This window comes from Styela clava, chromosome 11, assembly GCF_964204865.1.
Source record: "Styela clava chromosome 11, kaStyClav1.hap1.2, whole genome shotgun sequence".
NCBI lineage: Eukaryota > Metazoa > Chordata > Ascidiacea > Stolidobranchia > Styelidae > Styela > Styela clava.
In genome coordinates, this window is record NC_135260.1 from 9691701 (window position 1) to 9719696 (window position 27996).

Genomic DNA, 27996 nt, shown 5'->3' on the forward strand with positions numbered 1-27996 from the left:
TCATATGTTTTGCTTGCACAGAAAGATTATTCATTTTAACGAATAATAAGTTTGTCGTCTCGATTGTTGACAAGGCAACGACATAAAAGATAATGGCCAATCAGTATACCAAAGCCGAGTGAAAATCCGTTATACTAAATTGTTATTGCAAAGTTAACAACAAACGTTTGAATCAAGTGGAAAACAAAACAAGAAACCGATGGACCAGGAAACAAATACGTTGGCGATAAGTCCGTTACAACCATCACGGTAAGGAATCGTTTACAGAATATTTGGTACTCCTGTAGTATGCGAACCAAGATGGCCGACACCGGAACTTAGTATGTGTACCAGGTTAGGGTTAGGCCATAATTTTATTCCAATTTTTCTTATTTTAATTCTATTATGAGTTCGGGGACTAGACAAGTGACCCCCCGTAGTATTTGTACCTAACCCTAACCTGGTGCACATACTACGTTCCGGTGTCCGCCATCTTGATTCACATACTACGGGAGTACCGAATTTGGGAATGTGTATTTATATTATTCAATAAATCTTCGTTGTTAAACCCGTTTTGAAATATTTCTCTTCCGATATACATGCTGTATAGTTTATTCTGATTCATATTACCAACTTCTGCTCTGGTCAAAGTTTTGATCAGATTTTTCAATTCAGTTGAAAGCAGTTACGGTCCGAGTCAGAGATCAAAACTACGCCAGCTTAGAAAATCCTAAATCGGTGTTTAGAAGTCGCTAGATTTGAGGAATTGCAGGCATTCTAGACAACAAATATATACAAATATGTTTGCTGAGGTGATAATTATGAATGATTTTCGGGAATTGTTCGTTGAAACAAAACTCAACCACAAATTCGATGCCAAAATCATGGTTCGAATTACAGTTTGCCCCTCTCCTTGGGCTATCTAAATTTAGAAAAGACCCAAGAAAACGGCTCTTATAAATTTGCTCTATTCCGAATTTCGGTTTATTTCAAAGATCCAAATAAACCTTTCTGTGAGCCTATAATTTCTACACAGTCTCGAAGTCATAGATCTACAATTTGTTTTGAAATTATTGCCAAGCAAACATCACGTAACAAATAAATGTTTGAGTCGCTTTGCCGTCAAGTACGTTTCATCTGTGGTGAGTGACTGAACAGCCGCCGGCGTGTGTTTGGAAAATTAGATTTGGCGGTTTTCTTTTAACACCATTGGTCCTGTGGGAGTATAAGAGTAACCTTGGTTAATGAATGAGGTTGGGGGATATGGCTTGCTAGCCTGGAACAATGTTTTGGTTCAATCATATTCCGAATTAATTAAAAGATACTCCCGAAATATGGAAACCAAGATGGTGGACACCGGAACGTAGTATGTGTACCAGGTCAGGGTTAGGCCATAATTTTATTGCAATTTTCCTTACTTTAGTTCTATTACGAGTTCGGGGACTAGCTAAGTGACTCCCGTAATATTTGTACCTGAAATTATGGCCTAACCCTAACCTGATACACATACTACGTCCCGGTGCCCGCCATCTTGGTTCACATACTTCGGGAGTACCAAATAAAAATATTCATGGCCAAAGGATATGCTAAGCCATCTGTAGTCTGGTTGTTAATAGGGATACTTTCAATGGCCGACGCATGGAATATACCCAAGAAAATATACTGATAATGACATTTCAAAACTTGTAATGAATATATTACTGACGTTATCGAAGAAATACATACTATTTTAATGCACATTTCGTGTTCCATTTCTCTTACTACTTTTGTAATGTATAATTTAAATTATTCCAGAAATAATGACATCCCTAATGAGCAACATACCGGAACAGCTATATATGTTGAAATCTCATGTCAATCAGATGGCGCATAATGCCCACCAATAAATCAATTAAGGTTCAGTAGCTGTCATTTCCGTGGCCGCTCGTGACTTTGCTCAGAAATGTCTCCTTTTTTCAATTTGCTTTGAGAAAATATTCGGTAAAAACGTCCCTGCATAAGCCATTGCATGCATTATTTTACCGACTCGAATTTGAAAATTAAAAAATGGTGCCTGTTTTCGTTCAAGCGATAATATGCTCACTTCATCAGTATAGATCAGGGTGGTCTAAACCCTGGTACGCGGACGGATGCGGCCCGCGGACACATTTCGTGCGGCCCGCAAAACAATTTTAGCGTATACCACACCATTGGCAGATATTGTATTTATTGGCATTATCTCAATGCCGGGAATGATGTTTGTTGAAATCACGTAAGTTCAATGTTGTATCTATAAACGTCAAGACGGTGCCAATAGTGACATGACGTCTTGTGATCGGTACAAGGAGAATGAATTGTCTTGTGCAGACAGGACCCAGCCGATGAGATGAGTCGCGCTTCTCATCTTAACTTCGCACCTTGAACTCGCGCCAAGTAACTCCTTATTTTGAGAGAAGTTTTGTGTTTTTATTTAGTAAAAAAGAATTCTCTAGCTTGAAACGTGGGGCCATATCACAGCAGTGACGAAACGCAGACTGACTTAGTGCCGAGCAATCCAGATTTTTTTAGCTAGGTCCCAAAATCTTAACTTAGACGGACTTGGTTGTTCTTCGACGATAGCACTAGTCCCGCTCACGATGCAAGTTATTAAATTAGTCAAATATAACAATTCATCATAAAATGAGTGTCAAAAGAAAGGTGACAGAGGAAATGTATTCCCTTGTCCATCACAACGGTAAACCACAGTATCTGCATGGTGTGCTTTCAAGTAATATCTGTCACGAGTAGGTCTGGGCATTTCTGAATACCTGATGATCGAATCGAATAATTTTTTCGAATCGAATCTCGAATACTTGGGAGATATAAAATTGTATGTAACTTTCCTATTGTATTGGGTCCTCCAAAAACATAAATTACCGAAAACATAGAATACAATACATCACTCAGGCAGATTGCTGAGCGTTCACATACAATAAAAAACACGTTTTCATCAATTCGCCATATGTCAGAATTGCGTTGAAAAAGTATGGCTTTAATAAAAAAAATTGAGAAATTTACCTCGACCATTGGCGGAAAAAAAGATGGCGGCGATTCGAAATTTTGCTCTGAACCGATTCGAATAATTTCATATTCGATTCGAATATTCGATTCGAAATGCCCAGCCCTAGTCACGAGAGAATATAATTTGAAGCGACTTCACAAAACCAAACACGAGAAAAGATACAGAAAACAACACGGTACATCTCGGGAAGCATTTTCGAAATAACTAAAAGCTAAATTTTCTTCGGATATTTGGATCACTTTTGCGATCACTGCGAGACCTCTTTAAACGTTTTTGCGGCCCTTTAACCACGCAACCTTGGACCCTGAACAGATGATATCTTATTCACTTTTGCATATTTTGGAACTAATTAGTTAATGGAAAATAAATTCCGGTCATTATTCTTTATCTTGTCGTGGGCGTACAGAGTGGTAAAAATCCGATAAAGCGATAATCTTATGAAGGCATTCTTTGTTCGCTTGCAGAATTGCCAAAATAGCACATGAATATAAAGCTAAACAATATTATCACCATTTGATACATGAATTTAAACTTTGCATGATTTTTCATTCTGTGAGCAATAAGAATAGCGAGCTTGTATTTATTTGTATTTAAGATAGTTCCAATGTTCAATTAAAGCGCTGTGAAACAAATACAATTGTTTCCAAAAGATTTTTTCTGTATTTTATGTGTTCTAATATATTTTATAGTCTTTCTTTGCGTATGAAAATAATAGCCCGCATTGTCAAAAAACGCGAACCATCTACTTTTTAAAAGTTTGTCGAAAAATACAAAAACATTAAATATAAACTTAGCTGGCCTATTACAGTTGAACGTAATGAAATTTAAACTATTCGAAAATTTTGGCACTCCTATTTTAAAAAAATATTTCGCATAAATCTAATTAGTCGGAAACCACGATTTTCATTAAATTGGCAAATTTGAAGTCTAATTTGACGAGCAATAATAAATATTTTGATAAGGATGATATAAATGAGTTGATAAAAAAAATTTGCTAAAATGACAAATCTTGGAGTCACGTATTTATTTTTTATGGTATTCCTGCAGTATGTGAACCAAGATGACGGACACCGGAGCGTAGGCTATAATTTCAGGTACAAATACTACGACAGTCACTTGGCTAGTCCCCAAACTCGTAATAGAACTAAAATAAAGAAATTGGAATAAAATTATGGCCTAACCCTAACCTGGTACACATCAGAGTTGGATCAATTGTAATTGATATACAGTAATTAATTACAGTTTTTCATGTAATTGTAATGTAATTGAGGTATTTTCAGTCTGTGTAATTGTAAATGTAATTCGCTGAAATTTTGGCTCAATTATACTTTCAATGACACCAGGGGTCACTAAACTACGGCGTCCTGTCATCTGGCCCGCAATAACACAAATAAGGGCGAAATATTTTTCCAAGAGGCGTTTTCCGAGAATCGCCTTCCTTTTTTATTTCGTAACATTAGCCAATCAGCAAGATGCGAAAAAGTGACGTAACATTATGCCTTTTCGCATCTGTTAAGACACCCATACATATTCTCAGTCGTGGTTGTAAACAATACCTCATTTTGCGATTTCGAATGCTATTCGTTAGTTTTTAGTTGTGTTTCGGAAATTTAAGTATGAATCAAATAAGGTAATCATCATTTGCCTCCTTAGGAGTTGTATTTTTAATAGTTATAATGAAAAATTAGTCTAGAAATAGCTGTGATAAAATAGCTAAATCCATGGGAACACTTGCTGTCTGGTTTGATTCTGTAAATTCTTGCTACGCGAAATCCGGATTTTTTTTTGAGGGTAGCAATAGCGTCAAGGGTAACAACTGCTTCGCTCTGTGTAACGTGTCCATATATTTGAGCATTGCTCTGTTGTAATTGTAAATGTAATGTAACTGTAATTTGATATTTTTTGCACGGAGTAATTGTAATGTAATCGAAATATTTAAGGGAGTAATTGTAATTGCAATTGTAACTGAATTACGGTAATTGATCCAACTCTGGTACACACACTGCGTTTCGGTGTCCGCCATCTTGGTTCGCATACTTCGGGAGGACCCATTTTATAAATGTGTAAATTCCACTAGTGATTTTGTATTCATCACCAGTCAAGTCAATAAACAAACTTATTATCAAATTATTCCCACAGGACCTGGTAAGTCTCAAGTATTAATAACTTAGACATCGATTCAACTTTGAATCCTGGGTTAAGTTATATCTCGATGTTTCATTAAAGATCAGCTTAATGCAACGCTTCACAAATACGATGAAGATGCGGTGACGCGGTCGCAGGGGAATTTTGTATGTGATTTGTGACGTAACACTAATAATATCGTTTGCTGCAGTGAATATCTTTCTCCTTTTGCGCCAATTTAAAAGTAGGAGGGCTAAGTGACTTTTTGTTCCCACTATATTATGTCTTTGTCGACCACGTGTTTTTGACCAAACCTAAAAAGTTGTACCTACCCCCTAGGAACAGTTCTCGCCCCACTAAGAGGTGCATCCGCCAATGATTCAGAAACCCCAGCCTACAGCATGGCAGGCCTCGCAAGATAGCGCTGCTGAGCAAACTCCTCGCCCTTTCGATTTACGCCAGGGGTTCCCAAACTTATTTGGCCGCGGGCCAAAATTTCAAGGCGAGGATACTCGCGGGCCAGTAAAGCGAGATGACGAAAAATGGCCGACGTAAAGGCTGGGGTTCAGGGCGCGCTTAAGCGTCCTGAGAAAATTTTGAAAAATAGGCACCAAAATAGGCTGCAAGATTGATTTTAGATACACCCAGTATCGCAGTTTGTTATGTAATAAAATTCATAAGTATAATAGTTAGGTGATAGAATACCCGAGGAATAACAAGCACGACTTTCAAAAAAGATTTGTAACTGATAACGACTAATGAAGTTACTTGCTCATCTGGAGTACGGCTTCGTATAAATGTCTACTCATATCAAGGTCAAGTTTATTTTTTCCATCCAGTAAAAATACCAAACGAAATTATGAAAAAAGTAAAATTGACACACATTTTACTGGGAAGGGAAATCGCTGGGAACTGATTATCAGGCAGCGACACCCAAGGTTTGTTATCTAATTAAATTTGTAGTTGAAGTTTATAAAACACTGTTATCTCTGGTGAGTATGGTTTTTGCAGTTGTACTACCAATATTATCCACTGACACAGAGGTTGAGATTGACCCCAGAGATGACCCCAGATAGCGACTCATGTTTTTTTTTCGTTAAACAAAAAAACGTCTCAATGTATATGAATATTAAAAAAAAACGAATAGCCAACATAATTTACTTGCATTTTTGTAGATACGTGTAATTGGGGTTTGCTCGAAACTGATGTTCAAAACGTGGCTCCAATTTGTTACATTGTATTTGCAATACCGCACTCTAAGTGATTATCTGTCAGTTTGGACCGTAGTTTAACAAGAATAGAACAAGAATAGTTTGTTGACAAAGAAGACAAATCGCTGAAGTTTGATTCTTTTCAATAAAGAAATAAGAACGCTGCCATTTATCCGAAAAACGCCTGTTTTCAGTGTCTAGTTTTCGTTTTTGTGACATCTTCAAGCTTCCTTAATATAGGGCTGATACGTGATACCTAAAAGACTGCCGTACGCAATCCTAATACCGGTACGTAAGTTAAGATACCGGTATAATTGAATTGTTACGATTACACGTGCTTAAATTGTGATAATGACGTAACAATTGGCGGCATCTACGACATAAAAGGATGAACACATTTAAATTGTTAAACGTGTTAGTATTTATTCACGGGTATAGTTTCACTAATGTTCGGCGGGCCAATTGAAATCGTCTAGCGGGCCGTAATTGGCCCGCGGGCCGCGGTTTGGGAACGCCTGATTTACGCCTTTACGGTATGGACCCTTTCCCGAGCATCGACTTCCTGGTTTATTTCGTGACATTGGCCAATCAGCAAGATGCAAAAAGTGACGTAACAATGCCCCCTTTTCGCATCCGCTCAGACACTTTTCTCGCTCAGACACTTTTCTCACTCAGACAGTTCAAGCGTGGTTGTGAACATTATCTCGTTTACGCGTTTTTGAACTCTATTCGTTAGTTTTCAGTTGTGTTTCGGAAACTTAAATAAAAATCAGATAACTCAATGATCACTCTGTCTTCCTAGGAGTTTTAGTTTAAATGCAGTAATGAAAATTAGTCTAGAAATAGCTGTGATAGGCTAGCCTGAAATTCCGTACCGGTACTTTTAAAAAACAGATTGTTGTGTGCGATGAATCGTAATGATGGTTTGAAACACATACCCCATTTTACAAGCGCCAACTCGCAGAAGCACTCCTAAAATAGCCCTGGAAATTTTGCAATGGTAAAGTGTAGAAAGAATTTTCCGGGGGTCAAAGGTCGGGGAAAGGTCCATGGATTGCAATATATTACCAGTTATACCGCCTCTAGATGTCGCTGACGATACGTCATTTCACACGTCTAATGAACCGAACGCTTTGTCATTGGGAGACTGAATTTTTTTTTCAAAACTGAACTAGCTACTGTATATCCTAATTGCAGGTTACATTTCACAGATTATCGTTTAAATTTTTAGGAAATTTTGCCATGTTTATTCCATTCGTGTAAATTTTCTTATTTATTAAAATTACTTTTTTATTATTTTCAACTAACGTTTGGAATTAGGTGGTTATTGGATGCATTATGTCGAGTGCAATGATAAAAAATTAACAGCGGAATTTTGGGTATAAGGCATTCATTGAGTTGAAATATTCTGGTTTCACATCGAGTCATCTTCTTGTATTTAAACAATGACAATTTTTCAACGTTATAATTTATGGTCGCACTTATGACGTTGGTAATTCATCCACCAAATCCGTTTTCAAAGTTTAAAGATTCAAATATATATCCATTTAATTGCGAAATGATAATTCTAAAATTCTATAAATTGACCAATTCAAAATGGAAATGTATTTTTGTTTGAGTATTGTCGATTTCCGTAGATATGGAAGCCTCTTTGCCTCCTCCTCTTCCCCCAGAAATTTAACGACATCGGATTCTCTGCATACATTCAAGCACACCAATACTCAAATTGTTTTAATGATAGTTTTCGTCGCAAAAATAATATAAAATTGGGGTGAAGGCATTCAAAAATTGTTAAAGTTTTTCCATTTTGAATGGCCTTTTCACGTAATGTGAACTGGACTTGTTTAACTATTTACAAAAATTTTAATCTTGTGATAATATTTATTATTTTGATTAATCGTATGTGTGTTCCGTCGATGATCGCGGTTTCAACCAAACGATAAATTAAGTTAAGATGATTTAATTATTAAAACAAATGCGCCATAAAAAGAACATTATTAAATTAGAATGGCAACAACATGTATTATTTATCGGTGGCGGTTTAGGTAATGCGATATAAATTCGAGTAATCAGAATGAATGTGCATCGTGCAATCGGGCAGACACAGTGTGTGCGACTTCCTGAGGCTCCAGTGCTTATATTTTATAGCGTAAACCCGTTTCTTCCTGCAAAATGCATGAAATATTAATGAAGGCGTGCATGTATGGGGATGCCGATATTTCTTATTCGTGGGAGATAGTTTTTGAATTGCTCAGCTATAGGCAGTTGAAGTTATAGTGAAATACTACAGCATACTCATGCAAACTGCGGATATAGAAATGGACGCCATGGGGCTGCTGGTGAACATGAACAATGCGCAAAAGCGCTGGAAACATCACGTGGATCGAAGGCAAATACCGGAATTCCCTGACTCACGGTAAAACCGCGTATTATTTAACACTTAACTAAGTGCTATCGATTTTAAAATAGACAATATAATGCTATCTGAGATTAGTTATTCGCAATTCAGACAGTTATTCTTGCCGGTATAAAACAATACGAACGCGCGGTGTCGTGGATGTGATAGACGTCATGTCACGCATTATCACTTTACAGAAACGGCCGTTATCGCTCATCATGCTGTCATTCGTGGTGATAATTACCTTGTTGGTGTAATACTGCAAGTATTACTAACTTTTGACACATTGGAACAAGTTACCAAATAAAAACTTATTTTTAGGTATTCAAATAAATTTTCCCAGAAACTTTATATTGTGTACGTCGGCCCGTTATGTACGTCGGGATGCAAGCGATGGGTGCGGGATTGTTCTGACGAGCTAAGTTTCGTTGAGTACGAGTTGCCAACGCGTTTTGGATCACGTACGAGTGTACTACACGCTTCTATTCGTTTTTTCCGATATGGTGAACAAACTTTTTCGTTGATTTGAAATTTATACGAGATTGCACATTTTATGGATAACTTTCTATATTTTTTTTCGTTTTGTCCGAAGGAACGCTTCGATGAATTGTTTTAGAAACATGTGAAAATGTCTAACTGAAAGTAGAATAAGAAAATTTAGACTAACTAACGATATCTGTTACAAATTCTCGACGACAGAAATACAGAATCATCCCGTGTCATATTGCCTGTAATTACCTATCGCTATTTTATGCGGGATAACCCAACAGAGCCCAGTTCATTTGAAATTTTAGAACGTATCTAGAGAGAACAACGCGTCCTAGATTTCTAAACTTTTGGATACAATCATTCACAAAAAGAAGATCAATTTTTGAATATATTTTCTTTACTTCCGTAGTAGTAGAAATTTTTTAGGATCTATTTTTGGGTCACCATGCATATACAGGCACAAAACAAAATTTCATATACAATCAATCACTTCCCCTTAATGGACTAAGTAGTTAAAATACCGGTTCGGCATAGCATACACATACAATTACTTTCTGGAATTAAGGGTTTGGCCCCTAACCCCGGAACTCACTACCACTAATCGAGATTGGCATTCGTATCTTATCATATCGAAATGGATGGTCCAACGCGCCATTGCTACCAAAATATCCGAATCTATAGAAATGCAATTTCGGCACAACGTACGATAACTGGAATGTAAAAACAAACATATTCGTAATGGGATTTTATCTAATGTACAGTACTATTCATGTTATTTTTTCTCATCTATAGCGCACTCTCAACTGGCATTTGATATTTAATTTCAGTCATACCTAACATTTTCTATTATTCAAAACAGAACAAATAGATGACGAGATGACAAATTTCCACCAACGTCAAAACTCTTGACATTTTAATAATTTATGTATGTCATTCTCCTAGCCCTACATGTCGCGATTATTTTGCGACTTATGTTTGTATAGTGGGCCAAAGACGACCATGGTACAGAGGTGGCGATCCGGATGTACCCCATGCTTGACCACACGTTCGCTTTTCGACAGAAAGTCTGATAGGAATATAAGGCCGTACCTGATCTGCCATGAATCTGTTGTAGAATTTTGATCTTGATGTAGTCGTGGTCTTGACGCATTTAGCTAAGTTTATTTTGAATTAAACATTTATTACGAGAAATTTTCCGTCGCTGCGAAAAACCTTCAATTAAATAGCAAATTATAGCCTGCATAACTCCTCATATCTTCGCTACAGCATTCTTTTGCCGTTTAATATCGTCTCAGATCTCATAAATATTAATATTTGATAGGTTGGAGCCAGTGCGATTTGTGAGCTTTTGGTCGCACTTAAAAGTAGAAAGATAGTGTTTCTTTTGCATGAATTGTTAGATCTTCTTCTAATGGGAAGTATATATAACTCGGAAGTTATTAATATACAGTACATTAAAGCAGCAACTCGAAGTGTTAGCGTAACACTACTAGTCGGGAAATGAGTGGGCACAATTTTGAGAATGTGACAGGAGTAATTGAGGTGAATAAAAAGAATTGCAGGCGAGGAAACTTTGAAAATGAAGGAATAGAATAGCGAGCATGAACATGGGTATCCAGGAATATATTAATTTAACATCAGTTTAGAGTAAAATTGGAACACTATTTTAGCGTAGTTAGTAATTTACCTTGGTTTTTATGCAAAGTTAATCAAACTGAAAAATTGTGTGACATTTTGCCTCAGTTTTGAGTCAAAACTTGCAAGGTCACAAATCTATTAAGGATAAGATTGCAAATATTCGACAAATCTAAGTTACATATCAAATTACGCTATCAATCAGCAAATAAAGTCTTCAAATCATTGGAACTCACGAAAAATCATCTGATATAATGATTAACGCTGTAAAAGTTTATGGCAATATTATTCATTCGTATCAACTCGATGTCACGGGCGCGAATAGATAGATTTATTAGTCATACAAAGTAAGAATTAGCCAAGGTTGATCGGGCCCCTTGAAGATATTTACTTGATCCATGCCCAACAAAAGACATGTATAATTTGATATTCTACAAATTCTGGGTGTTGAAATAGGCCAAATTACTCTGAAAACGATATATCGATCGAACCTTAAGCCATGACGAAATTCTATACAAAACGCGCTTGCTAAAATGACACATAAGGTAAGCGTCTTTTGGAGAAGTTGTATTGTATCGACATTATGTTGGTTCTAGGTAATAACATGTCGAGCTGTAGATTGGTAGGTAGGAAAGAATCAATTGGTTATTATGGATAATATGGGAAATGCTCATAGTAAAGTTGATAGTGTCCATGAAGACGAGGAAAGGCCGGACGATAATACCATATTTCATGCCTTCGAACATGATGCTCATTCAAGTCCAAGGTACTCCCTGTCAAATTACATAATTATATTCATCAATCTGAAAAATTTGTAATAAATACCTAAAATACTTGTTAACAACCTTTGTGATGGCGAAGAATAATAATTACAATTACATATTTAAATACTTTGTTGCACGCGCGTCCTCAAGCTTAGTAGCTTACATAAAAAAAAAAAATATCATCATACACGAAATACAACTTTGTTACAGTGGGCTGCGCATTCCCCAAACAGTGTTTGTAAATAACTGGCAATGGTTTTCTTCTACAGGGTACAACTCAAACTTTTTGTAAAAGATTCAACATGGAGAGAAAGACTTCGATTTTACTTCGTCAAAAACCAAAGAACAAGTAAGTTAGTTGGATGCAGTGATGAGCTGTAGCCGGAACGCACCGGAACGGCGTTCCGGTTGTTGGACATTTTATTGCATTTGCGTTCCTGTTGTTGAAATAAAATTAAGTCATGGAAAGTTTAGTTTGCCCCGTAAACTCAGTTATTTACTTACGTTTTGTTACGTAATAATTCTTTTTACATTGCGGCAAACAATTAGTTAGTACAGCAGTAACATGTAGTGGATTTTCGCCGACCTTTGACCCCGTGAAAATTTGACCTGTTACATTCTGATAATAACATTTGTATTGAATTGGTATGAATATTCTTGTAATTATAAACAGACATATTTTAGGTAATGAATTCATATTTCATTGTAGTTCTTCGGCTCTATCTTGGGACAGACAAAAATTTCTGGCGGCGTCCGCGCCGTGTTGTAAATATATATTGCGTACACGAATTAGGTGCGTTCCGGTTGTTACGATTTTTCCAGCTCATCACTGGTTGGATATATATATATACCGCAATGCTTTGAGTAAAATACTGTCATGCGTGGATGTAGTAAAGGCAATGCATAGCTAAAGCAATTGCCTTTGTCGAACCGCTGCCACTTAGCTGCAAGGTTTCTCAATTTCGGTTTTCAATTTAGGCTTGCGTTATGTTGAGAATATGTTATAACCTAATCGTGAATCTGAAAATGGACAGTATCAACAAAAGGTTCTGATATCTAAACCGCCTGAATGTGTTTTTATTTCCAGGTCTCCGAATTCGACTATTTAATTTTATACTCAAAGTTTGTTCTGTATCCCTCTACGTTTTTCGAGCGATTTATGAAAATCCGGAAACCACAACATGGTAAGAATGGCATTTGCTTTACATACTATTTAATTGTAACTTCAGTCATAAACAAGAATTTTGTCAAACGACATAATTATGTGAACTTGACCATTTTATGCAGTTTTGGAATATGCAGTAAACTAAAATATGCGTTCAACAGAGTAGAATTTTCAAATACATATTCATCTTTCCACTGCAGAACCTACGACTTATTTTTAGTATTCGCGAACTCGACCCGGTACGATAGTTTGTTATTTGAAACCTGAAATAGACTAGAAGTTGAAAAAACAGAAGCTGTTAAATAGCGTCACTGATGTAGAATGTGATTTTGTATTCTACAAAAATTATAGCCTGGATTCAATGGCAAAATATTTGTCCCTTTGCTCTTTCAAATTCAAGTCGAAGCAAAAGATCCGACACAACTTATACTAAATTGTACCGGTAGGCCTACTTCTTAAAACATTGAGTTTAAACTATATTTAACATACCAACAGTTGTGGGTGGTGTGAACGCAACTGGACAGGATCCACAAATCCATGGTGGACTGATCAATATGAATTTTCTTGGTGGCCAATCATTTGGGTGGAAAGACCATTCGGGGTGTGGATCATACAGGTTGGTATGGGGCTGTCTGTTAAACACTCATTATTACGTCACATTATATACAGTTATGCCGTTACATTTTGCAGGTTATTCTCGCCTTCTTGAGTCTCATCCAAGCGATCATTACTATATTTGTCGATTACAAAGGAAATTTGTGGCAAAACATATTCACATTAAACAATTTTTTGGAATTGTTGTGTACCGTTCCGTTCATTGTTAGTGTAAGTATATATATATATCGATTTGCCTCTATTTGATCCACCACCATCTTACATATATACTCAATATAAATACCCAATTTGTCCATATTTATGTTTGAATTAGCTTACACTTTATATTTTATGATGCTCCCCTTTCACAAACCATACATACTACAACGGATACCCGTTGACTATGCAGCATAGGACAATATCACAAGTTTATACTACCTCCAAGTTACCACGGATCGCTTCCGTTTATTTGTAACTTATCCTAATAGGCATTAGAAGATAAAGAATGATTTTTTCAAATGTTACTATTTTCATTTGATTAAATGTTGTTCACAATGGCGTCGACTCAAGAATTATTTTATATCGCCATTATTCTAATATTTGTCATATGCAGGTGTGTTGGCCTCCATTGCGATGTCTCTTTGTTCCAGTTTTCCTCAACATATGGCTTGCCAACAGCAGATTGAACAATATGATCGTAAGTAAATTTTTTTCAAACCCAATCAAATGGCTCAAGAAAATAACTTCTTCAGCGTTTTACTTTCTTTAAATTTATATATATATTAAATGAAGGTATAATAATTTAATTCAGAATGATCTTCAACGCGTTACGCAAAAGCAGAAGAGTGCAATGTTTAACCAAATAATTGTTCTTCTTGCAACAATAACTGCATTGCTACTGACCTGGTAAGACATAGGCTTACATATTATTTAAAAACAAACTTTATTGATAGAGCATGCACTGAAACTTCAAAGGTGTTCACATCTAAATAGCTATGCATATATATCTGAATATTTTCCTGCAACTTTCCTTGATTTCCTGTTAGGTCAGTAAATTCACAAATTCTGAATTTTACTGAAACACCATGGATTTAAATGAAGCTGAATTATTTTCAATCAAAATCACCAAATGAGAGATTATTGTTGTGAGATGAACTTCTTTTTCATACAACTAACATATCAAAAATGCTAATGGAAGTAATTGTAACTCGTCACAATAATTTAAACTTCCATTTTAATGTTTTGTATGCTTTTCGTGGCATCTTTGGCACGTGATATTTTGCAACAGTTTGGTTGAAACATGATTAAGTATATATTCGGAAAGTTGGGTCTTTTGATTCCTATTAAATTCTATTTTTAACATATATATATATTATATGTATAACATAAGTGGGTAAATTAATAATTTCACTTTGGAATATCTGAGTCTCTCAAGAGCACTTTTCCGAATAGCGTTTGAAAATTCCGAATTTCGATCGAAACAAATTATTTACTATTCAAAGCGCGATTTTCTTCAACCCCATTGCCGCAAAAAAAATTGTTGCTGCATTGCAATCTCACTGTTTGCAACTTTCAATTATTGTGTAACCAATTAAAACATTTTCCTTTTTCGTTTATTAGCATATGTTCAGTTCAACAACTGGAAAGAGCTGGAAAATACCGGATGGATATTTTTGATTCGTTGTGGTTTGTTATTGTCACTTTCAGTACAGTCGGTTATGGAGACATCACCCCAACAATATGGCCGTCGCGTGTTGTTGTCATAGTAACTATTGTAGTTGCGCTTGGAGTATTACCGAGTCAGGTGAGGATATTGAACGACTAAACATACAATTCAGCACTAAAATACCAACAAAGGGTGTAACGAGTAATTTGTCAACTGCTAATGCTAGGTGTAGCTAAGAATAATTCTTTAATCAATAACAAGAGAGCAATGATCAAATATATGAACAAGAAGGCCAAAACGAAGTAGTACGGGTATGTAGCCTTTTACAGTGCCGGTACGGAAGCGTAGTCTGTGCGACTTCGACTGATCATTAGAACGCAATGAGCGCGAACGCGGAACCGCCGCAAGGTGCGCATTTATATTTTCATGACGTCATCACAAACGAAAACAAATCCTATAAAGCTCATAGATTTTTTTTGAATAAATAAAAAATACTAGCTTTCTAGCGACAACAGCAATCTTTAACGTAATAAAATGATCTATAGGTTAGGGTCACCATATTTGAAAATGCAAAATTCCCGACAGTGCATGACTGTTTTCATGAGCTCGTAGTAAAAAATATGCGCACGGTACGAAATAACAATGTTCTGTATTAGCAGTGTGCACAGTACGATTGCAGATGCAGTAAAATTCCGGATCCCGGAATTTTTACAAAAAAATCCGGAATTTTTACAAAAAAATCCGGAATTTTACTGCTTCTGCAATCGTACTGTGCACACTGTAAAAATTCCGGATTTTTTTGTAAAAACCGGAATTCCGGAATCTTACTGCATCTGCAATCGTACTGTGCACACTGCTAATACAGAACATTGTTATTTCGTACCGTGCGCATATTTTTTATTACTAGCTCATGAAAATATTCATGCGGTATGGTAACCCTACTATAGGTCCGCTTCGCGCCCAATAAACATTTTAATTGGGATAGGAATTCATCCGGAAGATAAAAATTCAAATGAGAATTGGCTTGGTCTTGTAACAAACCACGACTTGACATGTCAGCGGTGAAATCTGAGTGCATAAAGTTGAACACTGTCTAGAACCAAATTTGAAATAAATAAAACTACGTTTTAGTATCATGGTCGAATCAGATAAGTGCGTGTGTTATTGGTTATCTACACCAAGGTAGTTTTTTTTTAACGTCGTAAGATGAATTATTTAATGCAAATCGTCTGTACACTCTAAAATTGTGAGCATTGTTAATGTTTTATGTTTGACTTGAACCCAATTTTGTGAACTTACTGAACTGTACCACAAAGGAATGCTGTCATGTGAGATACATTTGCCGAATTATATGTGTAAAAAGTCGGATTTCTTGACAACATCCAATGTAAGAGTATTTCCATCTTATGAATAATTGAAAAGCTCATCGCAGCCATAAGACATTCTTCATTTATTCATAAGATTACAAAGCCATCTATTTACCATTGTCAAAATTGTCTAGGAAATTAAAAGATTCCAATTTTTGAAGACTAAAAGTGTTAAAAGGGATGGCCTAAGTCATAGTTTACAAATTACAAGCTGTTGTGACAACGTATTTTAATATCATCATTAGCAACTAGGCTTAAAAAGCAGATCTCTTTTCTTGTCGAAATGTTTTGGAAACATCGAGATATTAAAGCAATGTTTAAATATCGACAAAAAGTTCAAGTTCAATTGTAGGCACGATATCAAATGTGTGATTTTTAACTTTGTTTTTAGCTTGAAGATCTTGCTCATATATGGTCACAACGACAAAAGCAAGGTGGGGAATACAGCAGACAACGGGCGACCACTGAAAAACATGTGATTGTGTGCGCTACTGGTAAGTTTTGAAGTTAGAGTTGAATAACGGTAAAGAGATGAAATAAGTAGGATTGCTAACCTATGAATTCTATGAATGCGTAAAAGAATATCTGTCGAGTCAAAAAAAAATTGTAATCAATAACCAATGGACAAAACACATCAAAATTTTGTATGTGTTTCCAAACGTACTGTCGTCTAACATTAGGACATGACCATCTTTGTATCACATGAACATTCCACGTTTATAAATAATATTTAATAACCCTTTTCTACCATTTTCGTCCGACAAATTATAAAAAAACACTTTCAAACATCAGCTTCATGATATATTAAGTGTAAGATTTTATGCACAGTGCACAGGAATTATATTTTGTGTTTCAATATTGGTAATTGCTTGAAAGTCTCGAATGAAATGTTGTTGTTTTTTATTGAAGACTTTTTCTCAAACGAGCAGCGTTCAACATGGGCTGGTAAAAGCTTGAACTTAGGATTCATTTTCCACTATGCCTACACATAGTTTACTACTTCCGTTACCTCTAAGCCTAAAAGCGCCAAAAATGCATTTTCTCGAAACTATTACAGAGCTACGTCTCGACGTTATCATGGAGTTTCTGAATGAATTCTACGCTCACCCGTTCTTTCAAAAACACTACGTAGTATTACTTTCACCAAGTGAGTTGGATGGACCTCTACGTACTTTTCTTCAAATTCCAATATGGACAGAAAGGGTAATTTATCTCCAAGGATCTGCTCTACGTGAAACTGATCTCATGCGAGCAAAGTAAGTAGTAGGAATCAGGGCGCTCCAGAAGGGTGTCTATCAACTTGGAAGTAACTAATTTTGATCGCCTATTTTACATCTAATTGTGTAAAGGGGCTAAAACCTATGGGTAGGGGGTATATTCACTTGGCTAACACAGACAGTCTCTTAACTCGTAATAGAACTAAAATAAGGAAAATTGGAATAAAATTATGCACCAACCCTGCCCTGGTACACATACCACGGGAGTACCGAAATCTGTACAAAAATACAAGAAATAAAGCCGTTTTCGGCTCCCCGCGACATGCTGAGGATTTGGTTTATATCTGCTGGCATATCGCAATGTTGAGATTGACCTGAAACATTCCGCTTTCATGTAAGATGTAATCCATAAAAAATGCAAAAGTTTACAATATCTTTTTAACAACCTTTTGAAGATCACACTTGTTATAAATACTTTGAGACATTCTGAGATTTCTTCTAATCTCATACGGACAAGAGCTGACGCATCGTTCAGATCATTTGACAAATTGCACCCATGTGGCCCAAAAGTTTAAACCTCTCACATGAGATTCCCGCTTTTTTCTATCAAAAGTTAGCCGAACTCGCTAATAGTTGAACTTTAATTTCTAAGAACTTGTAGCAATGAAAATATTGCGGTTAATATCAAAACTAATTTGGGTTCATTCTTTAGTAAAACCGTGAGGCTTAAACCATGTCATAATATTTTACCAGGCTCGATGCAGCAGAAGCTTGTTTCATTCTGACGTCACGCCAAGAAACGAATCGTGATGCAGCAGACGAGAAAACAATTCTGAGAGCAATGGCGTGCAAAGATCATGCGCCTCACTGTCCGTTATATGTTCAAATATTGAATCCTGCATCGAAATTTCATATACAATTTGCTGATCAAGTAAGTTTTGAAGGAAATTCCAAACGACCCCCTTTATCTTGCTCCATCTCCCCCTCTTTCTCAATTCTTCATCGCCCTCCCTCGCTCTTTATCTGGAATATCTTGAATCATACAAACTGATTTTTTATTGATATTCAAATAAGGAGTTTCGGGCTCCGAACTAAGCTCTAGAAAAGTTTTCAATTGATGTATACTTTACGAACGAAAGGCTAAATAGAACACAATAGAGTTAAGCCCAATGTTGTGTAAACTTTTCTTTGTGAATTTTAGGTTATATGCGATGAAGAATTCAAATATGCTTTGTTGGCGATGAATTGCTATATACCGGGATTGTCAACAATGATAACTTTGTTAGCGCATACTTCAAAGGGACAGTAAGTAGGAATAAATAATCAAGGTTGAAATATATGTACACTACGTTTGTAAAGGCACCCAAAACCAATCTGCGAAAATCAGCCATTTCAAATTCTACCGTTCTATACATATTCTAGAATGCATGAACTACGTAATAACCTACTATATTTTGTATCGCAGAGAAGGAAATGCATTAAAAGCTGAATGGAAGCAACATTTTGGAAAAAGCGCGGGTAATGAAATTTATCACGTGATTGCAGAGGAGAGTAAATTCTTTGGCGAATTCATCGGATATAGATTTGCTCATGCGTCTCAGCTGGCTCACGCAAAGTAAGTTGAGATGCATTTTTAGAAAGGGTCATGCTATTGCCAAAATGTACGATGAAGTTACGTGAAATGTTTTTCTTTATTGCTTTTGGCGACTTAAATTCATGTAATAGAATACGATTCTCAAATTTTCGAGTCGAATCTTTTTTTAAATATTGGGAAATGGCCCAAATTGCGAAGTTAAATGCGGATAAATTTTGTTTTTGAAGTTTTTTCAAAACCCAGAATTTAGATCAGTGCTTGTCAACCTTATTTGAAGTGGTACACCCCTTTATTCTCCGCTCAAAATCTGGTACACTCCAACCACCCTACATTTTTAATCGGTCGAAAACATAAAATTTAAAAGATATACCGTACATGTTTATACCGACACAATATTTTGTTATTTGTCTAATGCGGTCGCTGCTCCTAAATTTCACCAGTCAGTTGTACAAAATGAGGAAATACCCTTAATTCAATTGCTCCTCTCATTAATGTAACTGGATCCTCAAATGAATTCCATTTCATTATTTTTATGAGAGCAGAAAACCCTTGTTAAGAATATTGTAGCCATTCCGACGAGAATGGAAACAGCTTGTGTGCCAGACTGTAGTACCAGAAAGTTCTAGTACTGTCGCCGAGACTTTGTTGCAGTTTTCAAATTTTTCGAGCTTCCCCCTTTGTGCCGAATCTGACCGTGATTCAAGTACACTAGAGAGGAACTCTACAACAGCAACAGAATTCCCCTCTAGAATAATATGTTAGGAAAATTCAAAACCGAAAGCCATTTCTCCAATTTACCTTTTTTTAAATCAGCTTAACTAGTATTGTATAAATCCACTTCGCTAGTTTCTCACGTGTACACCGCAACAGCATTACAGTGCTATGAATGTTACAACATACAACACAGCCTATCAAATCATTAACAGGTGTGGAGCAGTTCTATTTGGATTAAAACGAGACAATGAGATTTTGATCAACCCTGGACTTTCTATGATTATCGAAAAGACGGATGTTTTGTTTTACATTTGTCTCACTCAAGAAGAAGATGCCGTAATTATCAATAATACTGATGACGGTGGAGAAATAGGTGATATTGCTAGAACTTTTGCGAGTGGAGCTGAAAAAGCACTTTTTGAGGAAGAAGCAAATCGACATATATCTATTCGCGAACAAAGGGAACAAAAACAAAGATCTAGCTCAACAAGATCTGCTTCAGGGGAAGGTAAATTGATAAGTATTGCTAATTCGTCCTTTTTGAAATATACCTTCCAGAGATTTTCGTTCAACCGAAGTATTAGTTTTGAAGCTTAAATATTCATCACTGCAGGAAATTTATTACACATCATGTGGTCACTGAAACCGGCCTAAATAGCAAGACAAGACTTTACATTAAACGCAAAATGCTGATATATTCCCTAAAATTATTTATGAGTTTTTCTCTGTAATTTATAACAGATTAATGATGTTTTGAATAAAATTATTTATTTTTTAATATCTGATTGCACGAACGAAATCCTACACTTACTTTTAGCATAACAATGCAAATAATATAAACAATTACGGCATATTTTCACAGCTTCCGACAGTCCGTCCAAAAGTTCACTGGGTGACGTAATGTTAGACGGAACAGGTTCAACCGAGAGTCTAGAAGACGTGAATACAAACCAGTCAGTAATATTTATCACTCATAATAATCATATATTAATAGATATCATGCGAGAGGCAAAATAACCTCGGCGAAGTATTTTCGAGTTTTTGCATCTCGGATTCTAGCTTAGCGCGTATTAATTTGAATTTATACTACAGTATAGGAAGGCGTGCACTTGTGATATTCACTGTTCGAGTCTAATACACCTTGGTTGGCTTTTATATTGGGTGCATTGCTGTTTTTTTCTTTGTATTTAATCTCAGTCTTATCTTGGTGGGTGTGCAGAACGTGTTATATTGATGAAATATATATTTTTAAACATAAAAAATAATGTAATTGAAACTGATTAGCTATTTTGAGGATTAGACATTGTAGATACTGAGAATTACATTCGTTTATGAAATGTTTAGTTTTCAGTACTGGTGCATATAGTAAAGTTGCAAAATTGCGTATGTCCCCGTTTTTCTTAAAACTGCTAAAAATGACTTACGCAATTCGGTTATTAGCGTGACGATTCCCTCTTGCAATTTTGGACACAACTTTATATAGGCTCAGGTGTTATGTCATTTTCTTAAGATATAATGCAATGTATATGCGTGTTTCTTAGTTGTTTTTTTCTTCACATTACAGCGTGCGGATTTATTTGTGCCTCTAGAAATGTAATTCTAAGAGTTATATGATATTTTCATTTGTCATAAAAATTTTAATATTTATTTTTGAGGACAACTGTTTAAACCTATGTGTGATTATGATACCCAATGCTTTTTCTATGCAGAATCGTAATTGGCTTTCCACCGATCTTTCCATACATTGGTCACGTTACTCCAACTCTTTGTCACATTTTGAAAGAAAGAAAAATGCATTGTTGTCTGAGACATGACAGAGTGAGTAAACAGAATCAATATATTAATAATTAATAGGACGTTTTTATGTCAATTCTGGCTCAGATAAAATAAAAATCGACAAAGTAGGAAAAACTTATGAAATCATTAAATGGTTGTCCTTCGTTTGTGCGAAATGTGACCCGATGCTGTAGAATCCCACACTTCAATTATGACATCATATGCACACACTGTAATGATTGTGTAGTAAACGACGAAAATTGTTTATCAACGAATTCAATATGGTTCAAAAGCAAAAAACGAGAAATTCAAATTCATTTAAGAACATAGCATTGGATAAGCATACACTGGTACATAGATATTTCCGTACTGTCGAAGTATGTGAACCAAGATGGGGTACACCGGAACGTAGTATGTATACCAGGTTGGGTTAGACCATAATTTCAGGTACAAATACTACGGGAGTCACTTGGCTAATACCCGAACTCGTAATAAAACTAAAATATAGAAAATAGAAATAAAACTAAAGGCCTAACCCTAACCTGGTACACAAACTACGTTCCGGTGTCCGCCATCTTGGTTCACATACTTCGGGAGTACCGATATTTCTATGATAAGGAAGGTAATAAACTATTAATTTACGATCGCAGATTATCGTTGAATATTTGATATTATGACGTGTGTATAGGAAAACTAATTCACGGAATTATTTTTTCCAGCAATGCACTCATGAACGTTTCGATCAATCAGAAAATGATCCGATAATCGTCTGCGCGGAATTTGCAACTCAAAGTCTTATCAACGTTATGATACCATTGCGAGCTCATTTCAGGTAGGTGAAACCTTCTACATATCTGGTGCTAATGAGAGAAAATGGTCGTATTTTTATCATGTGTCTGCACACCAAGGATAATATGTACGAAGGCATAGTTTTATGTAACAAGCTGCAGAATTTTAACCACCGCTTTTAAAACATACACTTCTAACTGACAGTCTTTGTGAACTTTCTTCAATCGCCATCGACGTCAACGCATCATAACTTCAACGGAACGTCACTTTTGGGGTGTTTGAACTATGTCATCACTCACCCAAACTAGGTCCTCATTCCCACCAATTAACAATTTTATTAGAAAAAAATTAAAAGGGGGGTATTATAAAACCAGTAATTGATCTCATTTTTGCAATTTTCTCGACATTTAAAATACATTTTTTTCATGTAGGTGCCTCGAAAGTCTGAATCCTGTGATATTGATATTAGAACATTCGCCAGAAGAACAATTTGTAGAAGCTATAAGTTGCTTTCCGATGGTTTATTACATGCTTGGAAATATGAACAGGTAAAAAGGAGACAAAAAGATCCACAAAAATGTAAATTCATGAATATACAACATGAAAATCGATAACATTTGAAAAACTGCTAATGAAAATCTCGTGCCTTTTCTCATTCTTCTTCTGATAATTAACTGGCTGATTTAGTATACAATTAGTTTGATTATTATTCAAAGAAATAGAATTGTAAGACTTGAAATAGAATAAACGCCTTGAGGTTTGAGAGAGTATATACCAGATAATACTATTGTTGTTGAACAAGGAGGACTGATGCTGCTACTGCTGTGCATGGAATTCAGAAGGCTTCTTTCGGAATTGGCACTTTTGGCTTATTATATGAGTTTTCCTGGTAGCGGAGTCATGGAAGAATCTTGTTATTTAGAACTAGGGAGCTGCAGTTTGAGTCAAAATGTTTGTCGGACCAGGAGTCAGATTTGATTTTTTTGACTCTGAGCTGGACGGAGCGTTTCCTAACTATTTGTGATGTTTCGCGATATATCTTTTTCATATTTCTTCCACTTGTTTGAACTACTCCGATGAATGATTTGATAAAATTTCTTATCCACTGTTTTGAATACAGATAAACTTTATTACATTTTTTGCGTTTTCACAGCCTAGATTCTCTTCTGATTGCGGGAGTAATTCGAGCACATACAATAATTATAATCGACAGAATGACGTCGGTTTACGCAGAAGAAGAATATATGGCGGATTCAAGGTAAACAGGAATTTAATTTCAATTTACAGTATGCAAATAAAATTTATATTCATTTATGAAATGATTGGACGAGACCAATATAAATAATCATCTAGGAATTGTTCTAGCTTTCGGAGGAAATAAATAAAAAAAAGATTATTTCGATTTGTACTGGTGACTGGTGGACCAATGAAATCAAAAAACTATCGTGACTTGCAAGAGAATTCCTTACTTATCCCTAATGATATGCATCACTATTATATATGAAGGATTAACCGACAGCTTTTTGTTCAACTACAGCTATGTTGAATATTTGCCTTCTAGTATTGTGTCAGAAGCTTTTAACATTACAGCGGCCGTCCGTACATTCGCTTAGAGATCAATCTCCTTTTTTTCCAATTGAGTGCGCGTGACATTAGTTTCAGGAAATTTTCCTGAAATTGTGTCAGCTTCGTTTAGTTTGCCGGGAACAGAGTAAATCTGACACTGCATTACACCTTTATATCCACAAACTATCATCACTGGCAAAATTAATAAACTGATACACTATTTCCCTCTTTTATTATTAACAATATTCGCATTACATTCCATCGAATTCAGGCAACTCGTCGCTGCTCAAACAATTTTCAAGTTATTTCCAACAATTCGAACCTGCCTTGAATTAACTCATACGTCGAACATGAGATTCAACAGATTTGTGTCGCCAAACAATCAGATAAGCATTGAAGAATTGCGAAAGGTATGTGATCGCAAGATGTGAAAGAAAAAATAGTTTGTACAGAATAATCAAAGATGAATCCGATTTACTGAAATAATACTACAGAGCGGTCATAAAGTCTTTTAAATTCCAAGGGAAATTCGTCGATCTCATATACAGTTTTTTGGTCCCAACAGATGTACTAAGTGAAGTAAAAAACTTGAATAAACACTGAATAAAATAAAACAAACCTGGTTATGAAAACTGAGTTCATAACAACGTGAATATTGTAACGGGACTTTATGAATACACCGGTATACCGATTCGCCGCCACAAAAATACCGGTAGTCAACAGTAATTCCGTGAGCCAACTTCAAATTTGATTTCATTAAAATTTGCCGAGTTTTCGGTGGTAGTTGGATGTACATTCATGGATGTTCTACTTGATTTCTTCCAGTCTAATAGACTGTTGACTGCCAAACAATTATTTCAAAACTGCTGACGTCTGCATTTTCTTATCAAATTAAAATCTGATGAATTTTACAGGAAAGGCGTTCAGAAAAAGCATCGTCACTACCCTATCTTTTTCGAGAATCATTTGCATCAGGAGAAGTATTTAGCTCCAGTATGTTGGATACGTTGCTGTATCAGTCAATGGTGAAAAGTTACCTGATGACGTTGTTACGACTCTTGCTTGGACTTCAATATGCCCCCGGGTCCGGATATCTTTCAACGGTATGAATATCTTTTTTTAATAATAATTGGTGTATTGTATTCGCATCGGTAGATCTCCAAATTTGGTTACCTTAAAAATCGTTTAGCCAGTTTGGTATACTCATTCGCTAAGCATATAGCCTAACTCTCATGTATTTCAGCACAAAGTTACAAAATTCGAAGAAAACCGAAAATATTCTTCGATATTTAAAGAGTTCAGTTTCCGTACTGGTGGAATTATACTAGGAATATATAGGAAAGTTATCATTGAACGCAGAGAAGAATCTATATTAAACTTCAAAGAACTACCACCAGAGATGGAATCTTATAAAGGCAAGCTATGTGAGTTGCCTTACTATAATTCAATAGCAGGTACATTTTGTTTTGTTACGTGTGGTTATTTATAATCGGAATCATAAGCAAGCTTGATGTCTTCAAATTTCTCTGGCGCAAGACGGACACATTTTCTGGCATCAATACACAATTAAAGTCAGGAAGGAAATTTTAAGCTTGGCATCAAAGTTTTGAAAGTAAAAAATGTAACGCTCGGAAACGGCTTCATAACTGAACGCCGATAAATCAGTATGCTTCAAATTTGAGATATTGTGATGACAGCGCCCGTTGCACATAGTTAATGGTTTTCGAATTCCTTCCTCGTACGAATCTTGCACCTCATAAATGTTATTGCTTATCCTTACAAATTTTTTTTCGATGCAATTTGTTAATGAACATTAACATTTTTCAGTCGATGAGTCGGAGTTACAGATTCCTGAATCTCCACCCAATCCCGTCAAGAAGCGTCGACACAGCATCAATGTGTTCAGCATGAAAAAATCGATCAGATCGAAGTGAATATATGTTTTTGTAACAGACTGTTTACTTCAGGGGTCGGCAAACTTTTGCCGTTCGCGGGCCAAAATTAAAGGTTGCAAGTCATTGGCGGGCCGCACATGTTTTTAGAAAGTTGAAAACCGAAGGAATGGCCAATGAGTCACATTTTTTCACACATTTTTCAGTTAAAATTCAAGCAGTGCGCGAAGACTGATCATTTGAATGTTTTCTTCGTCATTAAATCATTTGCACTCAGCATCAACTTTGTTACGTTCCGTTGCCATTTGTCTAATTATAATCAAGTATAGGCTCATTAAACGAGTGATTGTGGATTATATACTTGTTAGGTTATAATATAATTTAGTGTCTCAAAACAAATTTTGTCACGTAAAGAATATAATCGTCAATAAAGCTGTTTTGTTAATATAATTCAGTTAAGCGTCGCGGGCCGTAGTTTTCCGACCCCTGGTTTACTTGATAGCTAAATCACGATGGCATTCAAGTATATTCCCCTGAGTTGTGTGAAGATAATACCCAAATGAATTATCTATACACCCGCATAATTCCAATACGAGCAATAATCTAACTAGGGCAGGGGTGTGCAATAGCCCTTGTCAACACTCAGGTTTTTTCACATCAAGCATAAAATCCTAATCTGACAGTTCAGGTTTAAAAAGGCGCTCATATGAGTAAATACAAAATGATCTAATATTTTAATCCGCTGTATACAAGGAAAAACGAATTTTCTGTGTGGCCTAGCTAGAAGCTAGATGTCTGAAGTTGGTTATATGGCCCAACTACAAAAATGTTGCACACCCCTGAACTAGAACAACGACTTTGATTTTTTTACTTCGGATTTCTTTTCTCAGATTGCCTTTCAAAAATCGCAAGCATGCAAATTTAAGCGTGCGTAGACTTCAACTTCTACAGCATAATATGACCGAGCGAGAAAAACTTGACACAATGATACAAGCAAGAGCGACAAGACTTAGAATTAGCAAGGATCAATTTCCTGCAAAGCAGGAAAAAACTTTGCAGAAATCTACCCGCACTTTTGGATACGTTCTACTGAATCCTGCACCAGATACTGTCCTAAAGAAGGGAGATACGCTGTGAGTAATATATTATGATTGTCCTGCTGTTACAAAGAGTGTCTCGAATGTACCAACATTAGTGAATATAGAAATTTTATTTTACCTTTTTGGACTGGACTCTTTTTGTCATTTTTATGATTAAGTTCCAATCGGAAATTGAAATATTATTTTAATTTTTAAGGTATATCATCAGACCAGAAACTCGTTCACATACAAGCACAGATACCATGAATCTGTCAGCTACATCATCGAGTACCGGAATGAACACCATCGATGAAACAAGTGAATCGGGTTCAGTGTTCCTCGAAAAGGAGACGCCCAAAAGTAAAGTTACGACTAAACAAAGATCGTCCACTTTACCTAACGGAAACAGCTTGATCCCAGAAACATCTTTTCAATGTAATATTACTTCGGACGATGGAACGAAGAATGAAGAAGATATTTCAACCACAATGTAAAATCGGACAGAGAAACGTAGAGTAGAACTATTATTATGGTGAAATATCAAGTACCGTCAATCTAAAGAAAAATGTTGTAAAGTATAGAGTCAAGTGCTTTGGCCGGCATCAGATCCGGAGTCCTATTTTTAAACTTCTCTGAGTCTGACTCAGATTTCACACTTTTTAAGCGTGGAGTCTATATTTTAAAACTAAGTTCCCAAAGTTCATGAATTTTGCTATCCCGTAGTTAGAGTCAGATTTTTGTGTTTCGGATCCCATATTTGAAAGTCAAACGCAAAATCTCCGCACTTGATTGTTCACGTTCTTCTGTCAATGTAAGCTATTATTATTGTTGTTATAGCTGCTTCCTACTGTGCTTATATTTTGAATCGTTTACAGATTGCTGGAAATGCTTACTCTGTATTTATAAATTGCAATTGAATTTTATTTATCTATTCACG

General features: G+C 35.9%; 1 protein-coding gene across 3 annotated transcripts; it reads left to right on the forward strand.

The window, feature by feature from the left end:
- Positions 1–13: 13 nt before the first annotated feature.
- LOC120347123 (potassium channel subfamily T member 2-like) lies at positions 14–27966 on the forward strand. Of its 3 annotated transcripts, none has more exons than XM_078117883.1 (25): positions 14–249; positions 11910–11989; positions 12728–12824; positions 13301–13421; positions 13496–13630; positions 14013–14096; positions 14211–14305; positions 15020–15203; positions 16824–16926; positions 17490–17688; positions 18403–18580; positions 18851–18954; positions 19115–19264; positions 20170–20465; positions 20820–20910; positions 21667–21775; positions 22453–22565; positions 22954–23070; positions 23676–23780; positions 24360–24498; positions 25003–25191; positions 25332–25512; positions 25916–26018; positions 26871–27113; positions 27277–27966. In XM_078117883.1, the coding sequence occupies exons 1-25, from the start codon at positions 200–202 to the stop codon at positions 27551–27553; spliced, it is 3543 nt and encodes a 1180-aa protein (XP_077974009.1). In that variant the 5' UTR covers positions 14–199; the 3' UTR covers positions 27554–27966. The 3 variants fall into 3 exon arrangements, with proteins under 3 accessions (XP_077974009.1, XP_077974007.1, XP_077974008.1); XM_078117881.1 differs by lacking the exon at positions 14–249 and adding an exon at positions 8487–8770; XM_078117882.1 differs by lacking the exon at positions 14–249 and adding an exon at positions 10099–11642.
- Positions 27967–27996: the final 30 nt, after the last annotated feature.

Bases quoted from the DNA above. Each gene is read 5' to 3' on its own strand.
- LOC120347123 (XM_078117881.1), top strand. From the start codon at position 8,652: ATGCAAACTGCGGATATAGAAATGGACGCCATGGGGCTGCTGGTGAAC. The intron at 18,581-18,850 runs GTAAGTTTTGAA...TGTGAATTTTAG, and splicing joins ATATACAATTTGCTGATCAA to GTTATATGCGATGAAGAATT. The intron at 21,776-22,452 runs GTGAGTAAACAG...TATTTTTTCCAG, and splicing joins GTTGTCTGAGACATGACAGA to CAATGCACTCATGAACGTTT.